This window comes from Pteropus vampyrus, unplaced genomic scaffold, assembly GCF_000151845.1.
Source record: "Pteropus vampyrus isolate Shadow unplaced genomic scaffold, Pvam_2.0 Scaffold48, whole genome shotgun sequence".
Classification (NCBI taxonomy): Eukaryota; Metazoa; Chordata; class Mammalia; order Chiroptera; family Pteropodidae; genus Pteropus; species Pteropus vampyrus.
In genome coordinates, this window is record NW_011888829.1 from 2,420,527 (window position 1) to 2,436,274 (window position 15,748).

Consider the following 15,748-nt stretch of genomic DNA (forward strand, 5'->3'; position numbering starts at 1 on the left):
TTCTCGAGACACTTTCTTTTCTTGAATTCTCATTCTTCCTATTATCCACCTCCCTCCCTCCCTGTTTCTTGTCTACCTCCTCTGTCCTGCTCTGAAACCTGTGAGTTCTCCCATGCTCAGGGCTGACTTCACTGCTTTCCCTTGCGATGGGCTGAACTGTGGCCCCCCTCCCCACAAATTCACATGCCGAAGTCCTAACCCCAGTACCTGGGAAGGGATTTTCATAGGTAATTAGTTAAGATGAGGTCACGCTCATGCTGGGGTGGTCCGGATCTCTCATCCAATATGAGTCGTGTCCCTATAAAAAGGGGAGATTTGGACACAGACACACACACGTGAACATGAGAGTAGAGCTAGATTGATGCTTCTACAAGCCAAAAAATCCTAAAAATCGCCAGTAAACCCCCAGAAGCTAGAGGAGAGGCATGAGACAGATTCTCAGAGCCCTTAGCAAGGAGCAGCCCTGCTGACACCTTATTCTTAGACATCTAGCCTCCAGAATTGCTAGGTGATAAATTCTGCCATTTAAACTACCTACTGGGTGGTCGTTAAGGCAACCCTGGCAAGCTAGTTCGCCCTCTGTGCCCTCTCCAGCTGGTGCTGCTCCAGTGTTTTCACCTAGAGGCTGCTTTATATTCTTAAAAATTGTTGAGAACCCCAAAAAGCTTTGGGTTATATGGGGTTCATCTACCAGTATTTACTACGCTAGAAATTAAAACTGAAAAATTTAAAAAGTACTTACATATTAGCTCATTTAAATAACACCAAGCCTGTTCTATAGTCATATAAATACATGTCTTTATGAAAATAACTTGATTTTCCAAAATGAGGAAGAGTGCTATTGTTTTAATTTTGAAAATCTCTTTAATGTTTGACTTAACAGCATTCCTGCTGATTGTCTTTTACATATCTATTTTTGCATTCTATCTGTTGCTATATGTTATTTTTGTTGACGTATAAGAAAATCTGGCCTTACATAGATATGTACTTTTAAAAAAAAAGGAAAAATGTTTTACTAGCCTTTTCAGATAGTTGTGGATATTTTTCTTTGGTACTACACCAGAACTTAACAAGTAGTAATTTTAAAAGCATAGTTGCAATGTTGAATCTGGAATCAAATCAGTGACCTTTCCATTTAAATCATTTGGTTAATCATGCATTTTTGATGGATTATTTTCCCATTCATGATTTTATAACATCACGCATTGGTCATTTGGAAAATATTGGTTCATTGAGTTATGCAGATCTTCCAAATGTTGTCACATTTCATTATACATTTTTAAAAATCACATTTATAAATATCCTTATAGAAATAGCCTCATCATCAGAAAAACTTTTGGTGTTGGTTCATGGTGGCAGAAAAAAGTTTTGGAAAAATTTCTTACTTGAAAGCTAGACTTTTATCATTGGCAACAAGCACTGTCAGTTGTTTTTCTTCCAAGTGACAGAATCATTTGGATCATTTTCGAGAAAATCCCTGCCAAGTAAGTGGCAAAGTCTGAATAACCATAGCGTTAGCTGTTCTTTCAAGTAAAAATGGTGTCTGTGAAAATAGCAGCTAATTCAGCTTGCAGCTCAAACAATCACTTTTCTTACTTCATCAGGGCACAAAGTGCTTTATGTGTACTTTCCATTTTGTCACGCAGGATATTAAAAATAAAGCTTTTTCCTGGACCACGGCCCCTGTCTCATCACTGGTCCACCTGCTGCTGTTCTTGTGCTCTCCCCCCGACTCGCCGCCCCTCCCGCCTTCCCCGGTGTCCTGTGTAATTAGAAATACATTCTCAAAGCTGTATCGTTCATCCCTACCCCCTGGACTTCACACCTGCCAAGGGCTTCTTGTTGTTCTTAAGATGAAGACAAAAATCTTTAAAAATCCAGTCGACAAGGTCCTCATTTTCCTCATCCCGCCCCACTCCGCCAGCCCAGTCCTACAGCCCTCCCTCATCCTCTGCCCAAAAAAGCCTTCCCCGAGACCTGGCTTAGGCTTTTGCAGCTCAGAGAGCTGTCCTCCCTCCTTCGGCGGCTGTCCCATTCCAATTATTTCACATTTGGCTCTGTGGTTATTGAATAATTTGATCGTTGAGACTCTGTGTCTCAGCCCAGGAGCCACAGTGCCTGGATTCAAATCTTCACTTTCCACTTCAGCTGAGCGACCCGAGCAGGTTGCGCCTCTCTGCCTCAGTTCCGAATCTGTAACGCACACACGTCACCATTCCTAAAACCGTGACAACCACTAATCTGTTCTCTGTCTCTCTAATTTTTGTCTTTTACAGGATGTTGTATAAATGGAAGCATACAGTATGTGACTTTTTCAGATTGCATTTTTTTTTTTTTTCCACTCAGCGTCATGACCTTGAGATCCATCCAAGTTGCTGTGTTTGTCAATGGTTTATTGCTTCTAGAAGCACCATAAGTAGGAAATTTTGATTGTTCCCAGTTTGGGGCTATTACAAATAAAGCTGCTATGATCAATGTACAGATTTTTTTTTTTTTTTTTTGGTAAACATAAATTTCCATTTCTCTGAGATAGATGGCCATTAGTGTGATTGCTGGGTCATAAGGGAAATGAATATTTAGGTGTTTTTTTAAACTGCCAAACTATTTTTCAGAGTGACTGTGCCTCTCTTTTTACATTCCCACCAGCAACGCATGAGAGACTCAATTTCTCCACATTTTTGCCAGCATTTGGAATTGTCACTGTTTATTATTTTAGTTGTTTGAATAGATATATACCGATATTTCATCATGGTTTTAATTTGTATTTCCCTGCTGGCTAGTGATGTTGAACATCTTTTCATGTCCTTGTTTGCCATCTGTGTGTCCTCTTCGGTGAAATGTCTCTTCCTGTCTTTGGCCCATTTTTTAATTGGATTGTTTGAATTTTTTTCTTTTCCTTTTTTTCTTTTTTTTTAACTGTAGAAGTTTGAGAACTCTATAAATTCTAGATGTCAGTCCTTTCTCAAATTCGTGGCTTGCAGATATTTTCTTCCAACCTTTAGCTTGCCTTTTTGTTCTTTTAACAGAGTCTTTTTGCACAGCGAAATTTTTTAATCATTTTTTTTTTTTAATGGATTGTGCTTTAGGTGTCTGGTCCGAGAACTCTTCCCTAAGACATCAATTCTAAAAATGTTCTATGTTTCTTCTACAAGATTTATAGTTTTACATTTTCAGTGTCTCTCGGATCTGTTTTGGGTTAATTTTTTATATAATGTGTGAAGTTTAGGTTTTGGCTCAGTTTTTGACCTATGAATGTCCAGTTGCGCCAGCATCATTTGTTGCAAAGACTGTGGTTCCTCCCCTGAACAGCTTTCTCATCTTTGTCAAAACTCAGCTGACAGGACTTGTGTGGGGCTGTTTCTGGCTTCTGTATTTTCTTCCATTCGCCCACGTGTCTGTCTTTCCACAAAAGCCACGTTCTCGATTACTGTAAGTCTTGAAATTGAGTAGAGTGGTTTCTTACATTTCGTTCTTCTTTTCACTAGACCTCTGCTGATTCTACTCACTGGCCCTTGCTGTGAGAAGGTGAAGTGCCTGGCGACTACTCCCCTTTGACTTCTGCACCCCAATGTGGGGGGCGGGGGTTGTTACCAATGGGGAAGGGTGAAAGTTCTGATTAGGTCTCTTCAGATACCACTCCGAGACAGGTTAATGAAGGTGCCTTATTACTTTGGGGGAAGGGATGCTGGGGGTTCAGGCTTTCTCTGACACCACACTGGGATGTGTGGCTTTGGTATAGCTGGGTGAGGGTCAAAGTCCAGCTTCCACAAGGCCTTCGCTGGCATCATAGCTCATTTACAATTACGCACTTACTACAAACAGTGCTACAGTAGATAGACATTTTTGTGGTTAAATTTGGGTTTATATCCTTAATTTTTTTTTTTTATGCCTATAGCACCTGGTCTTCCTAGGTGCTCTCCCATCCAAGTACTAACCAAGCCCAACCCTGCTTAGCTTCCGAGATCAGATGAGATCGGGCACATTCAGGGCGGCATGGCCGGAGAAACATTTTTTATTTTCGGATGAACTTCCTCAAGTGAGATTATCGACTCAAAGGACATGCAAATCTCCTTTTAGACAGATCACATTCATTCATCACCCTGCCAGGGTCACATGAGCGTGCTGGCCTTTTGCAGGATTGACTTGGAGCTTTAGGAAAGAAGAAAGCAAACTTTGAAATAACTCCTCCCTTCCATACTTCCACATTCTAAGTAAATATCTAAGATCCTGTTATATTTTTCAGATAAGGACCCTGAGGCCTCAGGGTTAAATAGCTTCCCCAAGGTCACACGTGGTAAATGGCAGAGCTGGGATCCTGACTCAGGCAGGGACTCCACTCTGCTCTTAACTGTAAAGATGTACTTTTTTCTCTGTACGCTTCTCAGTGATTCCTGGGCGCCCCCTGCACATCTGAGAACTGCTGCTCCCCTGCTGATGGAAGGCACAGCAAACCAGCGCTGGGGAGAAGAGCAGCCTGTGAGGTGGGCGAGGGGAGGAGAGGAGGGGCAAGAAGAGGGAGGCAGCCACTGGGGCAGGGCCCCCTCCCGTCTCTGGGCTCCTGGGATGGGGGCGGTAGCACCTACGCTGATGCTCTGTTGCAGTTTCCAGCTCTGATCTTCCTGCTCTGCTTCGTGAATCCCGAGTTCAGTCTCCGGAACTTTGCCCAGGTGAGTCTTGAGGGAATCTGCCCCGTGTGGCCAAACTCTGATTCTTAAGAAACCCAAGCGGTATTTTTCCTACGGGGTCTAGTCACTCGCCACCTGCTGTCTCAGAGGCCCTGGCCAGCACTGCCCCACGTTAAAAACCCCGCATCTTCTTAGCCGATGGTTCCCAAACTGCCAGTAGCCTGCCCCTCTTCCTTGCTGCCTCCCAGACTCATATTTTTCACCCTGTGTTTGCAAAAGCAATGGTTCTAATTTGATCGCGCACAAGAATCACCTGAGGGACTTATTAAAAAGGCAGAGCTCAGACAATCTGGGAAATTTGAACACTGATGGGATATGGATATTAAGGAATTGTGAAATTTTGGGTGTGACCATGGTATTTTATATATATTTATAATTGACCCTTGAACAGCGGGGATTTGAACTATGCGGTCCACTTATATGCAGTTTTTTTCAGTGAGTACGTACAGTACTGTAATGTATTTTCCTTATGATTTTCTTAATGCTATTTTCTTTAGCTTACCTTGTTGTAAGAATACAGCATGTAATACATAAACATACATAATATTTGTTACTTGACTGTTTATGTGATCAGTGAGGCTTCTGGTTAAAAGCAGGCTGTTAGTAGTTAAGTTTTGGTGGGGGAGGGTCAAAAATTATATGCAGATTTTCAGCAGGGGCTTGGAGGGGGGAAGAGAGAAGGGAAGAGGGGTCAGTGCTCTAACTGTGCCCGCCCAACCTCATGTCATTCAAAGGTCACCTGTGCGCGTGCACCTGTGTGTGAAAGAATCCTTATCTTTTAGAGATAAATATTAACATATTTTGAAAGAAACAACATGATGTATGGGATTTGCTTCAAAATAATCTGGGGCGGACGGAAGTGTGTAGATGATGCAAAATTCAACAATGGTCTGTACGTGTGAGTTCCTTATACTGTTCCCTGTAATTTTGCAGATGCTTTAATTTTTCCATAGTAAACAGTAAAAAAACAAAACAAAACAGAAAGCACCCCTCAGCCTGGGGTACCTTTTTTCACAGGCACCCCAGGTGGGGGCGTGTGGCTGGGTGGCTCGCAGAGCCGGTTAATATGCCCTCCGGTGGCCCCCAATCCCCAGGCCAAGAGAAATGCATCTAATTGGCCTGTTTTCTGCTCTTTACCTTTCCACCAAATAAATGGGAAAGAGCGGATCTTCAGTAAGATAAGGGTAAACCTCACTTCTGGCCCTGTTTCTTTTTCACCTGGGTCACTTGGAGCCATCGGCTATTTATAAAGATTTGTCTTGTCTATTGTCCTTTGAAAGTAAAGTGTGTTTGAAAATGTTGATAGGATGGCGAGCGGTTTTTTTTTTCTTTTCCCAAACAAATTTGTAACGTTATTTCATTTTTATCACTAAAAGTGTTTTAGTGTGTTTAGTAGAAAACACTGGACGCCTGTCTCAGCGTTCTTCTGAGGCCTCCAGAAACCTTTTCCCAGACTCTCCACTCACTGAGCGGGCAGGGGACAGGGGGGTCAGTTACTTTCCTTAGAGAGGACCAGCACTGCTTGCTGTCTGAGCCCCAAGGTCGTGGCCCAGGGCAGAGGTGGGCGGGGGGAAGGAGGAAGGGAGGGGATTTGAGCAGGCTGGCGGGCAGGTTCGTCCTCACCCTGGCCAGTGTTGATACAACAAGAGCTGCCTCCAGGCTTTGCGGGCTCCTGCAAGAAGAAGCTGGGACTCCTGTGTGTGAGTGATATCCCCAGCCAGCTCGGTCCCACCTGCGCTGCCTCGTGGGCCCAGCCACTGCAGCCAAAGTCTTACCGCTCAGGTGTCAAGCGAAGAAAGTCACTGGGAGCCGCAGCGCCCGGCCAGCTCCAGCCCCCAGTCCAGGACCTGCTTGGAAGAAGCTGGGGTAGGAAGCTGTGCTTTTTGGTCAGCATGAAGCTAATGTCTTCTGTCTCTTTCTGTGAAACATTGCCTTATTTATCAGCAAGTACAGTGTGAGAAGTTAATTCATTTTGGTGTCAAAAGGCAAAAATAGGGGCCTAGACTGTGCATTCTGGAGGGAAGGAAGACAGCTTCTAGTCAATAAATGAGGAATCATTGAACACCTGCTTTGTGCTTGGGCTAGACTGGAGAGAGAGTAAAAAAAAAAAACATATAAAGTTCTAATCTCGTGGATTTTTCTGTCTAGTGGGCAATGCAGACATTAAACAAGTAACTGCAGATCATTTGTCTTCTGGGAGCATGTAGGAGGGGGCTTAGTTCATTGGGGGTGTTGGTGGTGGTCAGGAAAGGCTTACGGAGGATGAGGTTCCTTACACTGAGACCCGAGAAATGACAGGATTATATGCAGTGCAGGGGGGACGGGGTTGGCAGGAAGGACGGGGTTGGCAGGAAGGAGTTGAGGTTCCAAAAGTAGGGGGGACCATGGACAAAGGTCCTGAGGCAGGTGGAGCTCCGGGAGAAATTCTGTGTGTCCAGGAGTAGTGTGAGGAGAGGGGAAGCTGGAGGGAAGGCAAAGGCCAAGTTATGCAGCCTCTTGTTAACGAGGTCAAGGGATTTAGACTTTTTCCTGGGAAAATGGACTAATGGATGGATTAGGACAGGAGGGATAAACCCAGTGTGCGGCAAATAGTGAATACTCTATGTGTGATAAAATGATATGAGGAAGTAATGATGTGATGTGAGAGAGTTCTTCCAGAAGGTTGGACTTTGGGGAAAACGATTTGGTTTGGCAGCCGTAGGGCAGTCTTAGAGGGTCTTTGATGAAAATAGATTCTAGATGCATATCCTGTTTTCATAGAGAGGACATAAAGGTTTATTTCATTCCCACTGACTGCACGGGATTCTGACGTATCAGTTTAACCATTCCCCTTTTGATGGATATCTAGGTTAGGACCATTTATGATAATTATCATATAAAATGTTATCTGAAACATCTATGTGGAAATCTTCAGTCATGAGTATGAGTAACACAATTTGATTTGACAAACTGCTCTCTGAAAAAAACTGTACCAATTTACACTCCAGCCCCTAAAGTGTATGAAAATTTCCTCCTTCCTCGTATCCTCCGTAATGTGACTCTTTAGTCATTCTTTTTTTTTTTAATCTTTTGCCAACCTGATAGGTGGTGAAAGTGCTACCTTGTTCTTATTTTAAAAATCAGGAGTGATTCCTGTTAGATTTTTTTTTTTTTTTCCTGTTGGGTTTTAATGTGGCTCAACAAAAAGCAATTTTCATCCTAAGGTTTTCACGCAGGTACTACATCAAACATCTTTGTCCCTTGCAGACCACGGCTGGGTCAACATGGCGTCTGTGTTCCGAAGCGAGGAGATGTGTTTGTCACAACTGTTTCTCCAGGTGGAGGCTGCGTACTGCTGTGTGGCTGAGCTGGGAGAGCTTGGGTTGGTTCAGTTCAAAGATGTAAGTACTGCATTCTTTGGAGGCCAGAGGAAGGCGGAGTGGGCGTGGCCAGCTCTTTCATACCTCTTCTTGGTAGTGGTCAGAGTGTGGGAAGAGGAGCCCTGAGCTGGAATCCGTGGAATTCCGTGGTTCTAGTCCTCTGCCTAGGACTGGTGACAATGTGGGACAGGTGACTTGCAAACATGTTCTCCCTTCTTTCGTGTGTGGCTGATCTGCAGGAAGGTGTTGAGGGTCTGATGCAGTCACTACATGTTGGGGGCCTTGTATTCTGTTTCCCATGTAGCAGCATCAAAGCATTGGAGATACCCAGTGGGCCCATGGATCACCAAACCTTGTTCTGAGGACAGAAACCAAGTCTTCCTGACTAGTCTGTCTGAGGACGAACTATCCTGAAGTCCACAGCCTCCCTGGAGTGACATTCTAGGACTGATGTCTTGAATGTGATGTTGGGCTATCACTTCCCAGAGGCAGTTTAGATCCTCATCAGTCTGTTTTGAATCGAATTTAGAAAATTGGACTCTTTACTCATCTTTACTTCCTCACCAAGGTCAAGGTCAAAACTAAGCTCCTGCATGGAAGGGTCACGTCTTGTTCTTTGTGTCCCGAGTTCCTAGCACAGGACCTGACATGAGCATTTCCTCAATAACTTTTAGCGGGCTGAGCTGAGGGTCACCAGCACAGGGGTGCTGAATTTTTGTTGATGACCCTGGTACATTGCACGGAGCTGTGCAGTTTTCGAGGTCCCGTCATATTCATGACTCTATTGCGGATTTAAAGGCTCATTTGGATCGTAAATGCAGCTGAAAGTAAGGAAACCTTAGCTGCGGGAGAGTTTTGTTTCTCTTTGAGGGGTAAGAAGGCCAGAGCCGAGGCATTGGGGGATCGAGTGTGAGAATGTCAAGGAGTGTTTTGCCTGTAACTCACCTGTCTTGTGTGTGGAAAGATCTTTCTCTAAGATAATCTCACTGACGTTCTCCAGCCTTAAAACATATCATAAAATAACCGGCTGTTGCCACTAACGTGTGCTTTGTGGTCCCCTCCACTTCTAGTTAAATGTGAATGTGAACAGCTTCCAAAGGAAATTCGTGAATGAAGTCAGAAGGTGTGAGTCGATGGAGAGGATCCTGCGTAAGCCCCTTTTCTGTCTGCTGTCTAACTGACCGGGCGGGGAGGTCAACGGTGTGCGGGTCTTGACGGACACATACACCCCCCGTTGGTGAGGCTTTTCAGGGTGATCCTGGAGTCTGGGTGGGGGAGGTTAGCATGGGACCCGGACGCCATGGCAGGTCCCGGGGGCACTTCGGGCAGCTGAACTAGCTGAAAGCCACCCGTCCGCTTGACCCCCTTTCTTAGGTGTGAGAATGTGCAGTCACCTTGGGCTCTCCGGTGGGGTTTCCTCCCTCAGGTTTTCTGGAAGATGAGATAAAAAACGAGGTTGATGTTCAATTGCTGGACAAGTACCCCCCGACCCCACTTCCCCGGGAGATGATCGCCCTGGAGGTACGTTCTTCCCTCCTCTGCTGAGGGGGAGTCAGGAAGCCTGTCCCTCGGGGTGCTCTGAGAGCCACCCATGGATCCATTACCCCCCTTGGAAGGCATGGCGGGGGACGGGTGACAGCAACTTACCAGTGTTACTCTCCCAGGAGAGTCCCATTGTGCAGTTTTTAGAGACACAGCCCCGACCCAGGAGAGAGCACTTTCTCTCCAGCGAAGCCCCAGGCAAGCTCACCCCACTCTGAGGAGTGGTCTCCTCATTGGGCATCAGGTTCTCACAGGCAGCCAAGCCTTGTCTACTCTGGTCCCGGCACAGCGGGACCCGCTCAGTCATGCCCCCAGGACTTGTATATCTTGTAACTGGAAGCCTGTACCTTTCGACCACCTTCACCCCGTTCACCCACCTGCTCCCGCCCTCTGCACTCTGTCAGCCACCAATCAGTTCTCTGCAGCTGTGTGTTCAGCTTTATTTTTAGATTCCACACGTAACCGAGATCATACAGTATTTGTCTTTTTCTGCCTGACTTACCTCACTTAGCATAATGCCCTCAAGGTCCATCCGCGTTGTTGCAGATGTCATGGTTTCCTTCTGTTTTATATTCGTGTGTGTGTGTGTGTGTGTGTGTGTGTGTGTGTGTGTGTGTGTGTATTTCCTTTCCCCTCATCTGTGGATGGACATTTAATGTTTCCATGTCTTGGCTATTGTAAATAATTCTGCAGTGAACATGGGGATGCAGATTTTTTTTTTTTTTTGAGATAATGGTTTCATTTCCTTTGGATGAATACCCAGAAGTGGAATTTCTGGATCCGAGGGGATGCTCCCTAATTGTCTGTCCGGTGGGAAACAGCTGATGTGTCGAGTCCACTCTGGACTTAGGCTCCTCAGACTGGCCTCTGAGATCAGCTGTGAGAAGACAAGCAACTTTCTTTAGCCAGAGACATTATGGCCAGTGGGACCCTCTCTCTCTCTTTCCCCTTTCTACCTCCTTTTATAAAACACTGAGTTCCTCTCATGCACCAGGCACCTTAGATAGAAATAAAACATGGCCGTGCCCTCTAGAAGCTTCTAGAGCAGGTGATGGAGAGAGGAGGGAGGGGTGAGGCGGTGGGAGAGGCTGTCAGAAGACAGCAGAGCGTGGAAGGCTCTGTAGATCTGATCCCGATTTAAAAAAATATTGGAGCGTTTAAAACAATTTTTTTCAATTACAGTTGATATGCAATGTTATACTCTGCCATCTTGACTGAAACCACCCCCCCAAAATTGAAGTTTTTAATGCTCAGAGGAGGCAGGGAGGTGGGCAGATAGTGAGGAGGGCTTCACTGAGCTAAACCTCATCTCTGGCTGGGTTTGTCTTTATTTTCTCTTAAGATAACTTAAGATTCTTGAAATTTTGTAGCCATTAGTCTTCTTCATCCAGATACTCTTAACAGAGATCTGAGCCTGGCAACTTCCCTAGCAACTGTTTCAGATCTTGTCATGTTAAAGCCTGGGTATGTTGAGAGAGAGCTTTTAACAAAAAAGCTATGCGTAGGATCTCCGTAGCATCATGTCCAATTTCAGTCTCATCGCTAGTCTTCTAGTACCAGCCCTTAACTAGCAGCTCCCACCCACCATTGTCCCCTGCCTCTTCTTCATCACCTAGCCCTGTTCTCGAGAACCGAGATGTCATTCTGGCTTATGCTTTCTCTCTCTCGTCTCATTCCTGAGTTTTGGCAGAAGTTGACTGGGTTTTCCAACTTTCTTCTTAACGATTTCAATCTATTCTGCCTCCTCTCACCAGCCTAATTTTTCGCCGTGGTTTTGCATTATCTTGCCACTTCCCTGCTCAGGAAGGTATGCTGGTTTCCTTCTCACCTACGCCAGGTCTCACCTGGCCATCAAAGCCTGCTCTTCCTAGCTGCGTCCCACCTCTCGAGTCCTCCACTCCCCTTGGGCTGGACCCTTGGCAGTTCTCTGCTTGCCTCAGGTTCATTTCTCAGCTCCATGCCGTAGTTCATGCTGGACCTCATGCCCACCCATTCCACAAAGCATTCTCTGACCACACGCCATGACACATCGTTTCTTAGTTTCTCAAGTATTATATTTTCATAACTTATCCTGTAATTCAGTGGTTCTGAAGCTTCTTGATCTCAGACACCTTTATACTCTTAAACACTATTTATGTTTATTGATGTGGGTTGTATTTACTGACAGTTACAGCATCAGGAACTAAAACTAAAAAAGTGTAAAATATTAATTCCTGTAAAAATAGTAATATGTCATTACACGTTAACTTTTAAAAATGAAAAATAATTTTCAAGACAAAAACTTTAGTGAGAAGAAAGGCATGGTTTGCACATTTCTTAAATGCATGGCTTGATGGAAGACTGGCGTCTCACATCTATTCTGCTTTGAATCTCTTGCAATATATTCTCAATTCGGCCTTGCACAGATATGTAGTTGGAAAAGGGTGGAGTATTTTAACAGCCTTTTAAAATAATTGTGGCTGTTCTTTGATATTACATTGAAACTTGGCAAGCACAGAGACTTTCTTGATTTTGTTAAACCTGTAACAAGTGTTTTTGTTTACAAGTTGAGTTGGTTATGTTTCAGATACTACCCTAAAAAAATTGGTTCATCCAATGACTTTGGAATTTTCTACCCTCTATATATTGTAGCAATGACCAGTTAGGTAAGGGGCAATCAGATGTGTGCCAATAGCCTCTACTCAGTATTTTCCTACTGGATATTATCTATTGTAAAGATGAAATTAAAACAGTATGGGCTCATGAGAGTAACATCTATCTGACCATTGATCACAGGGATTCACTGATTGATGTAACTGATCTGGCCTTTTCTCCAACCTTCCTAGGCAGGGGAATCCTTCTGATAAGAGTACACAAGTGACTTCAGGCCCTTATCTTGTAGAATTTCTAAAGAGGCTTTCATAATCATCCTAGAGGAAATATTCAGAAAAAATGATTTACAAATCACCCTCCCAGCCAAAACTGCCTTAACTTTTTTGTTTTCAGGCTTTATTCTTATCAGCTATATTTTTATATAAATACATATCCCGTAATATACGTTATAGTTTTCTATTTTTCGCATTTGCTATCACATTGTAAACCGCTTCTTAGAGATTGCACTGTTCTCCAGAATACTTTTAATGCATTATTTTTATTGGAATCACTTAGTGGATAGAACAAATGAGTAAGAAATGAGGATTTGGGTTTTCCCCCCAACATTGTGCCACTGTGTTTAAAATTCAAGGTAGTGATTATCTCTGCGAGGGGAGGGAATGGGATGCAGTTGAAGCCGAGTGATGAGTGTATGAGGGTCATTACATCGTTCTCTCCACTTATATTTGAAATTTTCCATCAATAAAAATGTTCAATATTCAAATTCACCTGATCTTAATATGCTTTTTTGGGGGAAAGGAAACTAACATTTTCATGGGTATCATTTTTATTTTTTTATTCTTTAATCTCTTTGGTTAAGGGCGGTTTTTTTTTTTTTTTTAAGATAGATTAAAAAGAAATCTAGTGTGATAATCTCTGTCTTTTAGTAGATGACCTTAATCCATTTTCATTTATTGTGATTACCGATTTACTGACTGTCTGGTATACCATTCCTTTTTTTTTTTTTTTCTTTTCCTTCTCTCTCTCCTCTCGTATCCTTCTGTAATATCCTTCAAACTTCTCCCCTCTTCTCTTGGTTTAAGAGCTATAGATAATAGTTGTGCTTATATCTCAAGATATACACTTAGTAAATTTTTTCTGTAACATCTGCTGCTGGCTCAGTGATCATTCCTTTGTGGTTATCTCTCTCTCTCTCTCTCTCTCTCTCTCTCTCTCTCTATCTCTCTCTCTCTCTCTCTCTCTCTTTTTGCCCTGATAGCCTTTAAGGTTTTTTCTTTGTTCTGTAGTTTCACTATAATTTGTTTAAGTATGGATTTATTTAAAATTGTTTTTATTACATATTGAATTGATATGGTAGAATTTTTAGAAAAAACGTGTAAGGTGTAAAGGCTAATGAATGATACAGCAAACTCCAGGTGCTACCTACCACCTTGTGTGAGATGAAAGGTAACTGCAGTGGGGCTCTTGAAGCCCTCCGTGCGCCCCACTCCACCCCTCCCCTCCCCTCGAGCCCCACCGCTCCCCTTTGGCCCCACCCCTCTTTTCCCTTCCACCCTTGGAGATAATTACTACCCTGAATTTAGTACTTTTCCTTGTTTCTTCATAGTTTTATCACATATTTAGTCTTCAAAATAGCTTAGGGCTTAGCTTTGCATACTTAAAATTTTTATATAAATGGAGCCATATGCTTTATGCTTTTGCAATTTGCTGTTTTCTTTCATCATTTTATTTTTTAAGACACCATGTTGTTTCGTGTTTCTGAAATTAATTCATTTTCACTGCTGGGTAGTGTTCCTTTGATTTAATGTACCACACTTTGTTCATTCTATTGTTGACGGACATTTGGATAAATGAGAAGCGAGCTTTTATATTTTAAAATTATTTGCCAAATCTCAATTTGCTTTCATACATTGTGTCCAGTATAGAGTTGATCTCATCTGTTGGATTTTGAATTTTAATAGCTTTATTTTATATTGCCAAGATTTCTAAGTACTTCTCTTTTTGTAGTTATCTGTTCTTTCATTTTAGAACATATATGTTTAATAATTTCTTATTTTTCTTTTAGTGGCAATTATGCCTTCGTTTATCTCTTTGAATGTTCCTTAAAAACTTCAAACTCTTTTGCAGACTATTCTATAGAAGTAATTTCACCCCATGTGATTTTGTGTTCTGACTGTTGATTTTGCCGGTAATTTTTCTGATCATTAGATTTCTCTGTGAGCCTTATTCTCTTCGTACGCTCATTTTGGAAGGGAGATTGGTTTTTCCCTTATTTCTGTCTTCTTGCCTTCAGTGCCTACCCATCTCTGTCTCCTTTTTTCACTTGCTTGTACCTGGCTCTCCAGATCCCAGCCCAGAACCGGTGATTGTTTGGGGGAGGAGACACTAGTTTTCCTGTTTGTTTGTTTGTTTTTATTCATCGTTACAATGTGTTTGCGGCAGGAGGAATTCTCAACACACAAATTCACTCCGGCTTCCCTTTTTAGTGTTTTAAATGGGGGAGACACATGCAATTTGCCAAAATGCCTTGGCTTCTTCTTGAGGCTGCCATTTTCATTACCACAGTGGGGTTTATAATCCCCCGCATTTGATGATGGGACTCAGAGAGAGCGTGTTGTGGATGTGGTTCTGGCTTATAGTTCTACAATCATGTTGTTTATGACCGAACGGGCCACTCGACTTCATCATTATGATGGGCCGAACATTTCTTTGATATTTAGTTATCTATTGTGGTTAACGTACAGTAAATGTCACAGCACTCTCTGCCTGGCTTACCTTCTTTCTCCCTCCTGCCTAGACTGTTCTAGAAAAACTGGAAGGAGAGTTACAGGAAGCCAACCAGAACCAGCAAGCATTGAAGAAAAGCTTTCTAGAACTGACCGAACTCAAATATCTCCTGAAGAAAACTCAGGACTTCTTCGAGGTCATTATTTGGGGACTATTTAGTAAAGAGCCCTTTCCTGCCAGAGCCTCAAATTTCTATTTTGAAAACTGGCTGGTTTGGAATAGGAACAAATCACTCTGTTTCTGTCCCATGGCTAGACCACTGGTGAACGGGAGAGTATTCTGGGCGGAATACTGTGGTGCTGGTCGAATTGAATGCAAACATATTATGATGTTCATTAAAAAGTATGTGCTCCAGATGGCCCAGACAGGAGAAGAAGTCAGAACAAAGCAGAACAGTTAGTTTGAGCAAAATTTTGGGTCTTTGTAGGAGGAGATTGGGGAAACCTTTTAATCCTGCAAGGAGCACTCTACTTTCTGAATTTCGTTAACTATTTATAGAAAATTAAAGCTTCAGTAAAAACAGGAAAAAACAAAACAAAACAAAAAACCCTTGCGTGTGAGGTGCTTTTAAGATAATTCAAATACATTTAAGTGAAAATAGTGGTTGTTCAACTTTCAGACGGAAACCAGTTTACCTGATGACTTCTTTACTGAAGACACCTCTGGTCTCCTGGAATTAAGAGCTCTGCCCGCGCACATGGCTGGAAAGCTGGGGTTAGTATCCCTGGTCCGTAACACAGTGCCTGGCATTTGGCAGACTTTCTGAATGAATGAACGAATGAA

At 43.1% G+C, this 15,748-nt stretch overlaps 1 protein-coding gene and 1 pseudogene across 7 annotated transcripts in view; one reads left to right on the top strand and one right to left on the bottom strand.

Annotated features, from left to right (window-relative positions):
• Window positions 1–15,748, top strand: part of ATP6V0A4 (ATPase H+ transporting V0 subunit a4) — a 59,965-nt gene that overhangs the window by 12,487 nt on the left and 31,730 nt on the right. For 2 of the 7 annotated variants that reach the window (XM_011359498.2, XM_023530294.1), the window contains exons 2-8: window positions 4,386–4,481; window positions 4,602–4,667; window positions 7,932–8,065; window positions 9,115–9,193; window positions 9,471–9,565; window positions 14,976–15,101; window positions 15,585–15,679. In XM_011359498.2, the coding sequence (XP_011357800.1) occupies window positions 7,949–8,065; window positions 9,115–9,193; window positions 9,471–9,565; window positions 14,976–15,101; window positions 15,585–15,679 (512 nt within the window). In that variant the 5' untranslated portion in view covers window positions 4,386–4,481; window positions 4,602–4,667; window positions 7,932–7,948. The other 5 variants (XM_023530291.1, XM_023530289.1, XM_023530290.1 and 2 more) reach the window with 5 other exon arrangements.
• Window positions 3,887–4,005, bottom strand: LOC111739240 (annotated as a pseudogene).